General features: G+C 42.2%; 1 protein-coding gene across 2 annotated transcripts in view; it reads right to left on the reverse strand.

Moving 5' to 3' along the window:
- The window catches only part of LOC124002858 (RNA-binding motif, single-stranded-interacting protein 2-like), a 60042-nt gene extending 45264 nt beyond the window's left edge, over positions 1-14778 (reverse strand). Inside the window, exon 1 of one of the 2 annotated variants that reach the window (XM_046310616.1) lies at positions 14616-14778. In XM_046310616.1, coding sequence (XP_046166572.1) covers positions 14616-14687 — 72 coding nt within the window. In that variant the 5' untranslated portion in view covers positions 14688-14778. The remainder of the gene's footprint in view (positions 1-14615) is intronic. The other variant, XM_046310615.1, reaches the window with a different exon arrangement.
- Positions 14779-15473: the final 695 nt, after the last annotated feature.

Genomic DNA, 15473 nt, shown 5'->3' on the forward strand with positions numbered 1-15473 from the left:
TATACCTTTGACTATTGGATGTTCTAATAGGCACTTTATTATTGCCAGCCTAATCTCAGGAGTTGATAGTCTTGGAGTCATAAACAGAGCTGTGAATCAAGCATTGCTAAGAGCTGCTGGCAAACGTAGTAAAGTTTGAATGAATGCTTACAAGCCTGCTGCAGCCTACCACCGCTCAGTCAGACTGCTCTATCAAATATCAATTCATAGACTTAATTATAATTTAATAAACACAGAAATACGAGCCTTTGGTCATTAATATGGTCAAATCAGGAAATTATCATCTCGAAAACAAAACTTTTATTCTTTCAGAGAAATACGGAACCATTCCGTATTTTATCAAACGGGTGGCAACCTGAGTCTAAATATTGCTACTACATTGCACAACCTTCAATGTTATGTCATAATTATGTAAAATACTGGCAAATTAGTTCACAACGAGCCAGATGGCCCAAACTGTTGCATATACCCCGGCTCTGCGTGCAATGAACACAAGAGAAGTGACACAATTTCCCTAGTTAATATTGCCTGCTAACATGAATTTATTTTAACTAAATATGCAGGTTTAAAAAATATATACTTCTGTGTATTGATTTTAATAAAGGCATTGATGTTTATGGTTAGGTACATTCGTGCAAAGATTGTGCTATTTTCGCGAATGCGCATTTGTTAAATCATCCCCCTTTTGGCGAATGAGGCTGATTCGATGATAAATTAACAGGCACCGCATTGATTATATGCAACGCAGGACAAGCTAGTTAACCTAGTAATATCATCAACCATGTGTAGTTAACTAGTGACTTTGTGAAGATTGATTGTTTTTTATAAGATAAGTTTAATGCTAGCTAGCAACTTACCTTGGCTTCTTGCTGCACTCATGTAACAGGTGTTCTGCCTGCCATGCAGTTTCCTCGTGGAATGCAATGTAATCGGTCATAATCGTCATCCAAAAATGCAGATTACCGATTGTTATGAAAACTTGAAATTGGCCCTAATTAATTGGCCATGCTGATTAATCGGCCGGTCTCTAGTTCAGACCCAGGACCCCAAGCTTAGTGATGAGCTTGGAGGGCACTATGGTGTTGAAGGCTGAGTTATAGTTGATGAACAGCATTCTTACATAGGAATTCCTCTTGTCCAGATGGGATAGGGCAGTTTGCAGTACAAAGGCAAATGTGATTGCGTCATCCGTGGATCTGTTGGGGCGATATGCAAACTATAGTGGGTCTAGGGTGTCGGGTAAGGTGGAGGTGATATGATCCTTAACTAGCCTCTCAAAGCACTTCATGATGACAGAAGTGAGTGCTACAGGGCGATAGTCATTTAGTTCAGTTAACTTTGCTTTCTTGGGTACAGGAACAATGGTGGACATCTTGAAGCAAGTGGGGACAATAGACTGGATAGAGAGAGATTAAATATGTGCGTAAACACTCCAGCCAGCTGGTTGTCACATACTCTGAGGACACGGCTAGGGATTCCGTCTGGGCTAGCAGCCTTTAAGGGTTAACACCCTTAAATGTCTTACTCACGTTGGCCACGGCCACGGAGAACAGGAGCTCACAGTCCTCGTGAGCGGCGGTGGTCACTGTGTTTTCCTCAAAGCGTGCGAAGAAGGTGTTTAGCTTCTCCGGGAGCAAGGCATCGTTGTCTACAACATGGTTGGTTTTCCCTTTATAATCCATGATTGTCTGGAGTCCCTAAAACTTATGTCTTGTGTCTGAGCCGTTGAATTGTGACTCCACTTTGTCTCTTCGTTCTAATCGTCACAGTGGGAACAACGTCCATTATACACTTCCCGATTAACTCAATCACAGAGCCAGTGTATACGTCAATATTATTCTCAGGGGCAACCTGGAACATATCCCAAGATGTGTGATCAAAACAAGGATAGATTCTGATTGGTCAGACCAAAGTTGAACAGTATTTACCATGGGTACTTCCTGTTTAAGTTTCTGCCTATAGGAAGGGAGGAGCAGAATGAAGGAGTGATCTGATTTGCTGAAGGGCTGGTGGGGGAGGGCATTGTAGCCATCCCGGAAGGGGGAGTAGCAATGGTCAAAAATGATTGATGAGCGAGTAGTGCAGGCGATGTGTTGATAGAACTTCAATAGCGTTTTCCATAGATTTGCTTTATTAAAGTCCCCAGCTACAATAAATGCGGAGTCAGGATATGCGGTTTCCAGTTTGCACAAAGTCCAGTGTAGTTCCTTGAGATCTGTTGCGGTGTTTAATTAATTCCATTTCTTAAGACAACTGAAGCATTCCATTCACCTTCCCAATCGAACCGCCACGTGTCGTTTGACTAATGAAAAATAACAAATATTCTTCATCCTTGCCAGCCCCTCTGCAGTAGCCTATATTCCAAAGTGTTTTGTAGAATACTGCCTATAGTATTGCTCTCCTATAGAGGCCCTCTCCTGTTCCCTGCTTGTCTCCTGAAGGGGTTCTAATTAGGCCAGGCTCAGTGGACGAACTGCACCAGGGGGACAATGGGTCAATTTGTCTACAGATCAGACTCCCCATGTTTAGGAATACCTCAGTGGGGGGGGGGGGTCGAGACACAGAGGGGCGAGTCAAGAGCAGGGGCCGAATCTCGCTAATTACACCTCATCCACAGGGACACAGTGTCCCCCTTTGTGTCCCCTGAACAAAAAAAAGGAGATAACCCCCCCATATGAGCTGCCACTGAACCCCCTGAAGCCCAGACGCAGGCTCATTTCTCCAGGTCCTCCAATGCTGATTCAGCCTGAAAAGATTCTCTGTATTTGCTCATGTTAGATGACATGTGGGCATGCCCTGGTCAAATTAAAACACAAAAAGATGGGGGAGTTTTAATCTCCCCTTCACCCCCCCCCTCTCTCTTTCCCTCACACAGACGCACACACAGACACACACACACACACACACACACAAACACACACACACTATACAACCGCAGAGCAGATTTGAAAATTCTGTGCAACTTTTGTGTTTACTGTGATCATTGAGGCTGTACCCACTTTAAGTTACAATTATAACAGTGGCCAAGTAGGCTACTGTGGCTATTTGTTCATGATGTAGACCTATCAGAGTGGACTAACATCAAAAACAATGGGAGAAGATGCATCCCATAATATTTTAACATGGAAATAGCTGTTCTATCATTCAGCCAACAGTAGCAGCCAATGTGTGGTGTTCAAGACTTTTGAAAAAAAAAAAACATGCATGGCTTGACATTAACCTGTTTATCAACTTGTCCTTCAGATAAGGAGGTGACTGAAAATATTGTGTTGTTTGATGCAAGAAACCACTTTACAAAATAAAATTCATTATTATCCCATAACATTATTACCGAGAATCAGACAAATTGTGCTAACCTCTGCCTAATGGCTACTTAGCTTACCTTTAAGACATAAAAAAGCTGTTAACCTGACTTGTTTTTCAAAGATGGCTAGAAATGCATATGTTTTGTGCTCTCGGAGGCAGAAACCACTCCCCCCATTGCTGACTAGAAATTAGCTATAACTGGGATAATAACTCACTTAATAGCAAAGAATATGAACAAATGTGCACACTGGCTACATGCAGCTCTCGCTTTGATCTCAAAATAGGCACCGCTCACGACCACTCATACTGTGAACACAGTCCTGTTCAAAGTGAATGGCACAGATCCATATATGGCAATGGTATATTTGCATATAGGGAGACTGCAGCTCTGATTGGTTATGGCGCACCAGTTTTGTAGAGTATGGGTCGTGCCTGTCAATGTAATAGAATCCTACTCCAATGCACGCTGCCTACAAGAAAATCTCTTGCATAGTTTGTTTTGTTTCGATATGTTGCAATCAGTATATTGCGTTGATTCGATCACAATTCTCACTGTAGAGGGAAACTAAAGGGGAAAACGAAAGGGGAACTAGAAAGTCGAGTGAAGTTCAATCTCGTGCTTCTCTACGCAAGCTGATATTTCTTCTGTGCAGCAGTCCCAGCACGCATGCAGCTTAGAGGGAACATTGCACACCACACCACACACACCAGTGCACCCACTTGGTGTTAACGGTGTGCAGTCATTTTCCAGCGAATACCTTTCTCACTCTTTTTTTTTGTAATGAACACATGAATACTGATCATTATATATTCGTAACTCTCGAAATGAATGTCGGTGCGTTTGTGTGTGTCCTATGTAGAATAGAAAACCGGCAGGAATGGTGGGCCCACATCTTTATAGGAACATGATTTCTACGGTAACCTTTAACTAGGGCTACACACACAGTTGCTGTGGACGATCAAAGCAATCTAATTGCTCTCCATTTCCCAAAATGAGGGATTATGACCACAGCAAGTATGTGTGATGTTGAGTAGACTGGAGCTGCTTCCGTCACACCAAACCTAGTGGCTACAGAGCCTGTAATTCCATCATACCAATCTTAGTGGCTACAGAGCCTGTAATTCCATCATACCAAACCTAGTGGCTAAATAGCCTGTAGCTTTCTGCTTGTAATGAACTCATTCACAAAGGTACTTGTAACATTCACACAGTCTAGCTTGGCTATCTTTGTCTGTAGGGAAGTGGGTCTGGGTTTCCAATCTGTCTCTCTGACCATGCAGCCACCTCAGACTAACTCATAATAGTAACCTTATCCTGTGACCACTCTCGTTTCCAGGGCGCACGCACGCACGCACGCACGCACGCACGCACGCACGCACGCACGCACGCACGCACACGCACACGCACGCACGCACGCACGCACGCACGCACACACACACACACACACACACGCACACGCACGCACGCACGCACGCACGCGCACGCACGCACGCACGCACGGATAACACTAACACTAAAACCTCAACTCGTTTTCCTTCAGCAGTCCCTCTGCTACCAACCTGACAAGTTCCACTCAGACTTGGCTACCCAATCTGCATTACACTGAAATGCTTACCGTTTCCCTGTCCATATATCAGACAAACTTTAATATATTCCCCACTTCCTCCATGATGGGCAGAAGAATGGCCTGGGATAGAAGACACTGCTGTTCACTGACCATTTTATAGGCCACACTGTTGTTTAATAGTTTCAGGAAATCTGAGCGCACAAACCCATTCTCCCTTAGATATAACTCTGTCGGTCTTGCTCTCTGTTTCTATCTTTTTCTTCCTGTTGGGCTTGTCTGTTTATAGCTGGTTTCCTGTATCCTATAGCTGGAACATTTGTTCCCACTGCCAAAAGGAGAGGACGGTGACATACAAATTTGTGAACTGTCTGGGAAGCAGCCTCCAGTTGGTCCAAATGACATCGTCTTTATGATACGTAATTCGGTTAGTTGAGAAAATATTTGATAAACTTGGCTCTTTCAGAGCCAAGAAAATAGCCCACAGTTGAGTACGTTTAGACTAAAGACTTGTCGTAAAATGTTTAATGTTTTTGCAACATTAAACCCAATGTGTCAATTTGATATTAAAACTACAGTAGATCATTCAACATTTGAATCTATGTATAACGTATCTGATAACGAAATCCATCTATTCCACAACTGCGCTCTCAGATCCACCAAATAGTTACCTTTCCTTATCCTGTTCTCCAGCCAACAGGGTACGACCACAAAGCAATAGGCTTGGTTTCTTACAGTAAAATAAAGTCATTATTCTCGGGCCTTGGCCTCAGGTGACTGGCAAACGTTACTCTGAACATAGGCTGAACGTTCCGGTGCTGTGGGTTATAGTTGGCAGGCCGATAGAGCACACAGAGGCAGACAGGACATCCCTTTATTTTCGCTCCTGATCAGTCATTTTCATCAGCCAGACAGCCACTCTGCATTCCTACCAGGTGACAAAGGACAAACAGGCCCCCCCCCCACACTTCTCCCCCTAGTACCCTCTCTCGCTCTCTCCTACTGTTCTTGCCTTCCTCTCTCTCTCCCTTGCATCCCTCTCCCATGCCCTTTTCTCTCTCTAACTCTTTCATCCTTTTCTTTGTCTTTCTTGCTCACATTCAGGCGTAATGTTCGTGTCGGTACCTGGCATCACTGCAGTGCTTGGCATCATATTTCAGACAGCTGTGCTTTCTCCAAGGACTCTCCCTCCCTCTGTTTCTCTCTCTCTCTCTTCCCCCGTTTCTCGCTCTCTATACCTGCTCACCTTGTACTACTCATGTGGTTGGCAATGGAGGGAGAGACCACAAACGTCTGATGCATTAAACAATGACAGAGACTTAGATAAACATACAGCTGGAGCGGGGCCAGCGGGACAAAGGCCACTTCCCCCGGCCAAGTTGATCCAGTGTCAAGCCACTACATCAGTAAACCTTACTCACGGACTGCACCAATCCCAACCCTCCACTACACCAGTAAACCTTACTCACGGACTGCACCAATCCCAACCCTCCACTACACCAGTAAACCTTACTCACGGACTACACCAATCCCAACCCTCCACTACACCAGTAAACCTTACTCACGGACTGCACCAATCCCAACCCTCCACTACACCAGTAAACCTTACTCACGGACTGCACCAATCCCAACCCTCCACTACACCAGTAAACCTTACTCACGGACTGCACCAATCCCAACCCTCCACTACACCAGTAAACCTTACTCACGGACTGCACCAATCCCAACCCTCCACTACACCAGTAAACCTTACTCACGGACTGCACCAATCCCAACCCTCCACTACACCAGTAAACCTTACTCACGGACTACACCAATCCCAACCCTCCACTACACCAGTAAACCTTACTCACGGACTGCACCAATCCCAACCCTCCACTACACCAGTAAACCTTACTCACGGACTACACCAATCCCAACCCTCCACTACACCAGTAAACCTTACTCACGGACTACACCAATCCCAACCCTCCACTACACCAGTAAACCTTACTCACAGACTGCACCAATCCCAACCTCCACTACATCAGTAAACCTTACTCACGGACTACACCAATCCCAACCCTCCACTACACCAGTAAACCTTACTCACGGACTGCACCAATCCCAACCCTCCACTACACCAGTAAACCTTACTCACGGACTGCACCAATCCCAACCCTCCACTACACCAGTAAACCTTACTCACGGACTGCACCAATCCCAACCCTCCACTACACCAGTAAACCTTACTCCCAACTAACACATGTACCTTCACCATCGACTGCAAGGCTGGGCATCAGATTGGTATGTCATATGATATGCTTAGCCGATATGGTAAACACCTATCCAGGCGTTGTCAGATCTGGCAGGCGTCTGCAATGCAGTCAGCCTGGAATGAAGCCACTGACTGCAACTATCCCACCTATCCACTACACCAGCCCAGCTTAAAATGCATAAATGTGTAGTGTCTGATAATACATCCCCCTGGTAGTTGATGTTGCTGAAAAGAACAATGTGTCCATGTTTGAGAAGGCCTCTTTGATATTCCCCCGGGGACAAAAGGTTTGTGCATGTTTCTATACGGGACTTAAAAGCCCAGACGTATTTTAACTGGCTCGTATACAGAGTATTATCCATGACATAGTCTACAAAGGAGCCAATACAAAGGAGACAATATAACAACGGCCAGATATACCAAGTCTGTAACAAAGCACAGACACCCAACAGAAGACTTACTGGTAGAGATACTAAATATACAGTTGAAGTCAGGAGTTTACATATACTTAGGTTGGAGTCATTAAAACTCGTTTTTCAACCACTCCACAAATTTCTTGTTAACAAACTATAGTTTTGGCAAGTCGGTTAGGACATCTATTTTGTGCATGACACAAGTCATTTTTCCAACAATTGTTTACAGAAAGATTATTTCACTTATAATTCACTGTATCACAATTCCAATCGGTCAGATGTTTACATACACTAAGTCGGCTGTGCCTTTAAACTGCTTGGAAAACTCCATAAAATGGTGTCATGGCTTTAGCAGCTTCTGATAGGCTAACTGATTTAATTTGAGTCAATTGGAGGTGTACCTGTGGATGTATTTCAAGGCCTGCCAACAAACTCAGTGCCTCTTTACTTGACATCATGGGAAAATCAAAAGAAATTAACCAAGACCTCAGAAAAAAAATTATAGACCTCCACAAGTCCAAACGCCAGAAGGTACCATTTTCATCTGTACAAACAATAGTATGCAATTTTAAACACCATGGGACCACTCAGCCGTCATACCGCTCAAGATGGAGACGCATTCTGTCTCCTAGAGATTAATGTACTTTGGTGAGAAAAGTGCAAATCAATCCCAGAAGAACAGCAAAGGACCTTGTGAAGATGCTGGAGGAAACCGGTACTAAAGTATCTATATCCACAGTAAAACGAGTCCTATATCGACATAACCTGAAAGGCTGCTCAGCAAGGAAGAATCCACTGCTCCAAAACCGCCATAAAAAAGCCAGACTAAGGTTTGCAACTGCACATGGGGACAAAGATCATACTTTTTGGAGAAATGTCCTCTGGTCTGATGAAACAACAATAGAACTGTTTGGCCATAATGACCATCGTTATGTTTCGAAGAACACCATCCCAACCGTGAAGCACGGGGGGTGGCAGCATCATGTTGTGGGGGTGTTTTGCTGCAGGAGGGACTGGTGCACTTCACAAAATAGATGGCATCATGAGGCAGGAAATTTATGTGGATATATTGAAGCAACATCTCAGACATCAGTCAGGAAGTTAAAGCTTGGTCGCAAATGGGTCTTCCAAATGGAGAATGACCCCAAGCATACTTCCAAAGTTGTGGCAAAATGGCCTAAGGAGAGCAAAATCAAGGAGTGGCCATCACAAAGCCCTGACCTCAATCCTATAGAAAATTTGCGGGCAGAACTGAAAAAGTGTGTGCGATCAAGGAGGCCTACACACCTGACTCAGTTACACCAGCTCTGTCAGGAAGAATGGGCCAAAATTCACCCAACTTACTGTGGGAAGCTTGTGAAAGGCTACCCAAAATGTTTGACCCAAGTTAAACTTCTGACCCACTGGGAATGTGATGAAAGAAATAAAAGCTGAAATAAATAATTCTCCTAACTGACCTAAGAGAGGGAATGTTTACTAGGAATACATGTCAGGAATTGTGAACAACTGAGTTTAAATGTATTTGGGGGGGGGTTCTACTCTGAAATATGGAATTGTTAAAGGATGGTCATACTATGGATCTTTTAGCTATTTGATTTTGAATTTTAGGACCCCTTTAGGTATAATATATATATATATATATATATATATATATATATATATATATATATATATATATATATATATATATATATATATATATATATATTTGTAAAATATTGAATTTGGCCTTTACTACTATAGCTCAGAGAAACGCATTGAATAACACATTCATAAATGGAAAATACATTTTAAAAAGGTACATAATAAGAAACAAGGTTTTGAAGTGTGTGTCCTATATGTAGGATATGAAAGCTCAGGAAACTTTTTTTTGTACACATATTTAACCCATTTTGGGGGTAGGCATAAAACTACTTTCACATTTTTTTTTAACCCGGTAATTTTTTTTAAGTGTCCCATGACACTTCTGGGCGCCATAGAGCAAAACGGAGAACAGCATGTGTTTTTGAGAACACCCCCTTTCCATACATAGCATGGTCATAATAGGTTAAACCATTCGGACACTACAGACATTTCGTTAGAAGACCAATTTTCAGGATGTCTCATGGTCTGACATACCGCTCTAGCTCTGTCACCTTTCACCGCAGATGCGGAAGTGCGACATAGGCAAATATGGTGGATTGAGATGCATCCAAAACAAAAACACAGGTATCTCTAGTTTAGACTGACGGATTTTGATGTAGATTATGTTCTTTTGTTACTTAGACGTACCGGCGCGTCAATCGACTCTAGATGGGGTTTCCACTAGATAACACAGCCACAAAGTCAAAATGGACAAAAATACATTTATTTTTGGCATTCATTTAAGGTTAGAATTAGGCATTAGGTTAGATTTGTGGTTAAGGTTAGGGTAAATGTTAGGGTTAGGTTTAAAATCTGATTTTAAGATACATTTTAGAAATGGCGATGTTGAACCATAATTATGACTTTGTGGCTGTGTTAACTAGTGACGATTTCATGGAGAAGACATGTTATTTCTCGATTTGAGTTTCATACCTTTTCTAAAAGAAAAGGACATACTGAAATGGTCTATTCGTGAGAAGATTGAATTTACTAAGCGTAAATATATTTTCTTACGTTGGTTAAGCGGCTACATTCGATACAATTCTATGTGCATGCAGTAAAATAAAATACATTTATGGATGAAGGCAAGCCTGGTCATGACAAGATACACAACTTGGTGAGCATGTCAGACATCTTCTGAGCCTTTCAGACATACAAACAAACACCCATTGTTGTGTGGTGCATATTTTTTTTAGATTCAAAAAATTCCATAGCTGTCATCTACCCTACTCTGATCTCTCAGCACCAAAGAAAGGAACATGAAAGCCAAAAGAGTGCTGAAAGTAAGCTCCCTGGTTTACATTAGGGCTAGCATCCTACAATGTTGGTGATATTTCAAAGGTTTTTGGGGGTTGAAAGTGAAAGTATGAGATGGTTTAACTCAAAGAAAAGGCATGTAGGGCCTCACTTCCACCAGGCCTCCTCAGGGGATCTTACAGTGAATAGCCTTTTTGTGGAACACTCACAGATCTTTCCCTCATAAACAGGTACTTGTTGTGGTCGCTTAAGTTTATTTTCATGTTGCATTTGAATACTTAGTCATAAGTATTAAAGAGAGAGACCGCTGTATGTTATTGCCATTCAGTAACATTTTTCCATCTTTATAAATTGAAGGGTATCCTCTTACAAAGACAAGGCACCATGCCTGTTGTATAATTTATTTTATCATGGGTTTTAGCACTAAACACCCGCATATATTAACACTCAATAAAACAATGATAGACTTTGCAAATGATATCTTCCATTCAATCATCATTCATTCACATTAATTGAGTTCTAAAATTGATTGCAAAAAAACAAATGTGCACATACAAAAGAGCACAATACTGTATAGAAACATTCAGTCTTTGGTTTGGATTAACCTGCCTCCTCGTTTTATATTTTCTACCAGGAAATTCAGGAAAGGAGAAAAACTGAGATAGTGGGGCAGGCAGAGGAGGGTGAGCAGGTGACTCTGGAGGCACCACAGTAACCAAACCCCTGGTGCCATCTGGTTGCTAATCACCTCCCACACACAAAGGGCTCTTTTTTCAGCCCTCAGCTCAGCACGCTGTATATTTTGTGTTCTGTCTCTTATTTACTCCTGCCAGCCGCTCAGGTATACAGAAACGCTTGACAGAAGGAGACGGAGGGAGGGAGGGAGAGAGGGAGAGAGAGAGGGAGAGGGAGGGAGAGAGAGAGGGAGAAGGAGGGAGGGAGAGAGAAAGACAGAGGGAGAGAGAGCAAGAGTGAGGGAGAGGGAGAGGGAGGGAGGGAGAGAGAGAGGGAGGGAGAGAGAAAGACAGAGGGAGAGAGAAAGAGAGAGCGAGAGTGGGGGAGAGCGAGAGAGACAGAGAGAGTGGGAGAGGGAGTTTGGGAGAGAGACAAGTTGATGGGGAAAGACAGAGAAACAGAGAGGGGGAGAGATATTCGAGGAATCTCTCCACACATCTTTGTGCATATGACATCTTAGTGGACTCCACCACACAGACCAATTTCTAAACATAAACAATAACAGGATTAGTGTAGATATTTGACCGTTGCCTGCAATGCACCAACATGCTGGCTATCTCCCTTCCCTTTAATGTAGAAATATTAGTATTACTGAAATACAGAGGGAACAGCAACTTGTTTAAATCTGTCTTTGCTGAGAATATGTAAATTGTAAATTGTAAAAAGTCTATCCTTAGGAAAGAAACCTTTTCATTCTTTCTCTCTCTCTCGATATCAATAAACATTAGTTCACAGCGGTAGCTTAAGCTACTCAATCATCAAACCTTAACCTTATGAACCAGAACTCAAACTGTCACTGAAGAAATAGTATGCTTGTTGTCGTCATTTCATTTCAGCTCTCAATAAATGAATCATAATATATTTGATATACACTGTTTCATATGGACTGTGACTGTTATGTCCATACTCATAAGCCCTACAGTGTAACACAGGCTACTTAGAATACTATAGTATATACACTGAGTGTACAAAACATTAAGAACACCTGGTCTTTCCATGACATAGACTGATCAGGTGGATAAAGGTGAAAGCTATGATCCCTTATTGATGTCACTTGTTAAATACACTTCAAATCAGTGCAGGTGAAGGGGAGGAGACCGTTTAAAGAATGAATTTCAAGCATTGACACAATTGAGACATTGAATGCGTGTGCCATTCAGAGGGTGAATGGGCAAGACAAAATACATGACATGCCTTTGAACAGGGTATGATAGTATTAGGAAGGTGTACATTAGGAAGGTGTTCTTAATTTTTTGTACACTCGGTGTAGGTTGATCGTCTTCTTAGGAGTGCACATTTCTACGGAGCATTCGTAATGTTTATCCCTAAGGAGTCAGTTGAGTTTCATGGAGTGACATCATGCCAGAATGATGGCAGTAAAGTCAAGAATACAGGGGAAATCAGGCCAAAGCTTGTGAAACAGGAACACATCCTCTTCCTTTGATTCAACCAGTCAAATTATACATTTTGTAACATATCTCATCAAGGAAAACAGAGGAAATAGAGTACACTGATATCACCCATTGGAAGAAGCGGAATTTGAGAAAGAAAAGTCACTTTGGGAAATCACCTATAGAAACAAAATCCTAGAACTCTAACAGGCTAATGATTTTACTCCTGGAACCTGATTCCCCTAGTTTCCCCCAATCCCTAAATCACAATAATCTTACCCCAGTAATACAGTAATACAATTAGGCCAATTGTATGATAACTGAAGATGTCCGTTGTTTCAGTTTCAATTCAGTGATGTAGCAGACATGATTGTCTAGACATGATAGATGTAGTAATATGTCACAACAAGACAATGTACTTCTAAAATTAGCATCGTCACAGATTGGTGTAGGTCTGTGGTATTCATTTGGTCCTGTATCTCTCGCCCTCTGTCTCGCTCTCTCTTTCTCACTCTCTGTCTATCTCTCCCTCTCTGATGCAACAGAGAAAAGGACCACACCCTCCTCCTCCTTCAAGCAATACAAATGACATCAGGCTCTTGTAGAGGAAAGGTAAACACAAGCAGCCACAGGCAGGCCTGCACAACAGGACCGAGGCTTTGAAAGGATACCAAACACTATTCAAAGGCCTCTTTGGCAGGCAAGCAACATAATAAAAGACAGGCCACATTTTACATGCAAATATATTCATATAAAAGCATTGTTTCAACAATGTGAGTTTTTCCTGTTGTGTAAATGCATCCAAGAGCCACCTAACCAAACACTGAAATGTGCCGACTTTGAAAGGCTGATGAGATATATCTTCATTTGGTATATAGTCATTTAGTTGATGACAGTTAAGTAAAACACCTCAGTTAAAATGTAACGTTGTAGCCTATGTTCATATTCCTGAGAGAAACTGAAATGCTGTTAATTATGGTAACCTCACTTCATCAGAACAACTATGAAAACACGGTTGCATTTCTCTTTGTGGCAAAACTATTATGGCTACAGCATATCTGATCAAATATGTCAGGTGTTGCATTAATAGATACCAATAGCTTTGGCTTTGATCTTGTATTGTGTTTATTTTGAACTCAACATTAATGCAACAGAAAATCGAATAATCTTAATCAATATAATAACATAATATATGTTGTAATAACATTGTAAAATCTCGTTAATAGTAAGGCCATAAAAACAATTTAAACAACAAAAAAGTATTATTACTGTTACACAAGCGGTAGGCTACATTGAGATTTGTTATATTACAATGTTTAATAATGTCCAATCCCCGACGTTAATTGTAACGTTTCAGTTGCAGATTGATTGTTGCTGGCTACTACATTACAGCATTTTAAATGTAACTGTTATTTTGTTATTCATAATTTGGGGAAAGTAGGTATCGTCACAATGGTGGGTTCTTTCAAGGGGTGGGGCATCTTTGCCTTAAAAAAAAAAAAAAAACTTTGCCAAACTTACGCGGCTGCGTAGACAATGGATACTTGATTTGACACTTGATATCACTGTTCATTGTTCACCATCCCGAAAAGGAGACTGAAATCAATTAAGGCTACACTGAATAACACATTCCCTGTCTCCCTCATCTGCACCCCACCCCCACCTTTTCGGATTCACATTTACGCACAGACGTACACTGACCCAATACTGTACAGTTGCCCATAAAAGTTTGTATCCATTACTGACTTTTTCTAATGACTGAACAGAAGTATATGGTTCGTGTATTGCTCTCTACGGTTGAATTCCCAAATCGTGAATAAAAACTAAATATATAGGCTGCATCGATGCCCGGACCACCGAATAGCAGTTTTTACACATACCACAGTGGGGGTGCAGAATAGTGAGCAGCAATTTTTTCCACGGACAACGAAGTTGGTTTGGTACGATTCGCTTTTCAAGGACACTGCAGATTGCTGTCACGCACTACACAGATTTCTGTCGCCACTGACACGGGCGTGTTGTCCCACTGGTCAACCGGGAGCGCACAAAAAAACAGAAAAGGGTTTACCTTTTTGCCGTTTCTGCTGTTATAGCCGTTGTATGGATTGATTCCTGTCCTTGGCGGTACGGAGAGCAGCATTTTTCTCGGCGCTATGTATGGAGCGGCGAGTACAGCCCAGGCTGCCAAGTGACGTCAGCAGCTCGGGAAGTTAAGCTTGGAATCAGGGGAAGCGATCCGAGCCCCGCTGCCGCCAGTGCTGCTGCTCGCGGCCAAGCGCTGCGCTTTCACGCGTCTGGGTCCTAGCGCGCCAAAAACCAACCGTGCCAATGGAACGGTTTCTGATAGCCAAACATAAAGACTGTATTGGCAATAGGTTGTCAAAGTTCTGCTATGTCAAATCTTATCTAAACCGAATCAACAATGTCCCAGAGCGCAAAGTATTTGATCCTTCACTGAAATTGTGCACCACAGAAATATGGATATTTGTGAGATTTGATCCATTTTATGTCCTTGTTTGTTAAGGTCTAAAACAGGCAGAAATCCACTTAAAAATATCAATGTGTTGCAATTCGAATAATTAGCTTTAAAAGTCTCACTAAATCTCTCGTTGATATGTCACCTATTATGGAATTGATATTCAAAGAAGCTACCATTAGAAAACAAAATAGACATTTCACCTTGTTTTTCATTCATCTGAAAAGCAATTATTCCTTCAAGAGTTTTCATAATCCTCCAGCATGTTGCATCCCTATCCCCTTACCCTGGAGAATGCATCCCTATCCCCTTACCCTGGAGAATATCCCCTTACTATCCCCTTACCCTGGAGAATGCATCCCTATCCCCTTACCCTGGAGAATGCATCCCTATCCCCTTACCCTGGAGAATGCATCCCTATCCCCTTACCCTGGAGAATATCCCCTTACT

This window comes from Oncorhynchus gorbuscha, linkage group LG18, assembly GCF_021184085.1.
Source record: "Oncorhynchus gorbuscha isolate QuinsamMale2020 ecotype Even-year linkage group LG18, OgorEven_v1.0, whole genome shotgun sequence".
Taxonomy (NCBI): Eukaryota; Metazoa; Chordata; class Actinopteri; order Salmoniformes; family Salmonidae; genus Oncorhynchus; species Oncorhynchus gorbuscha.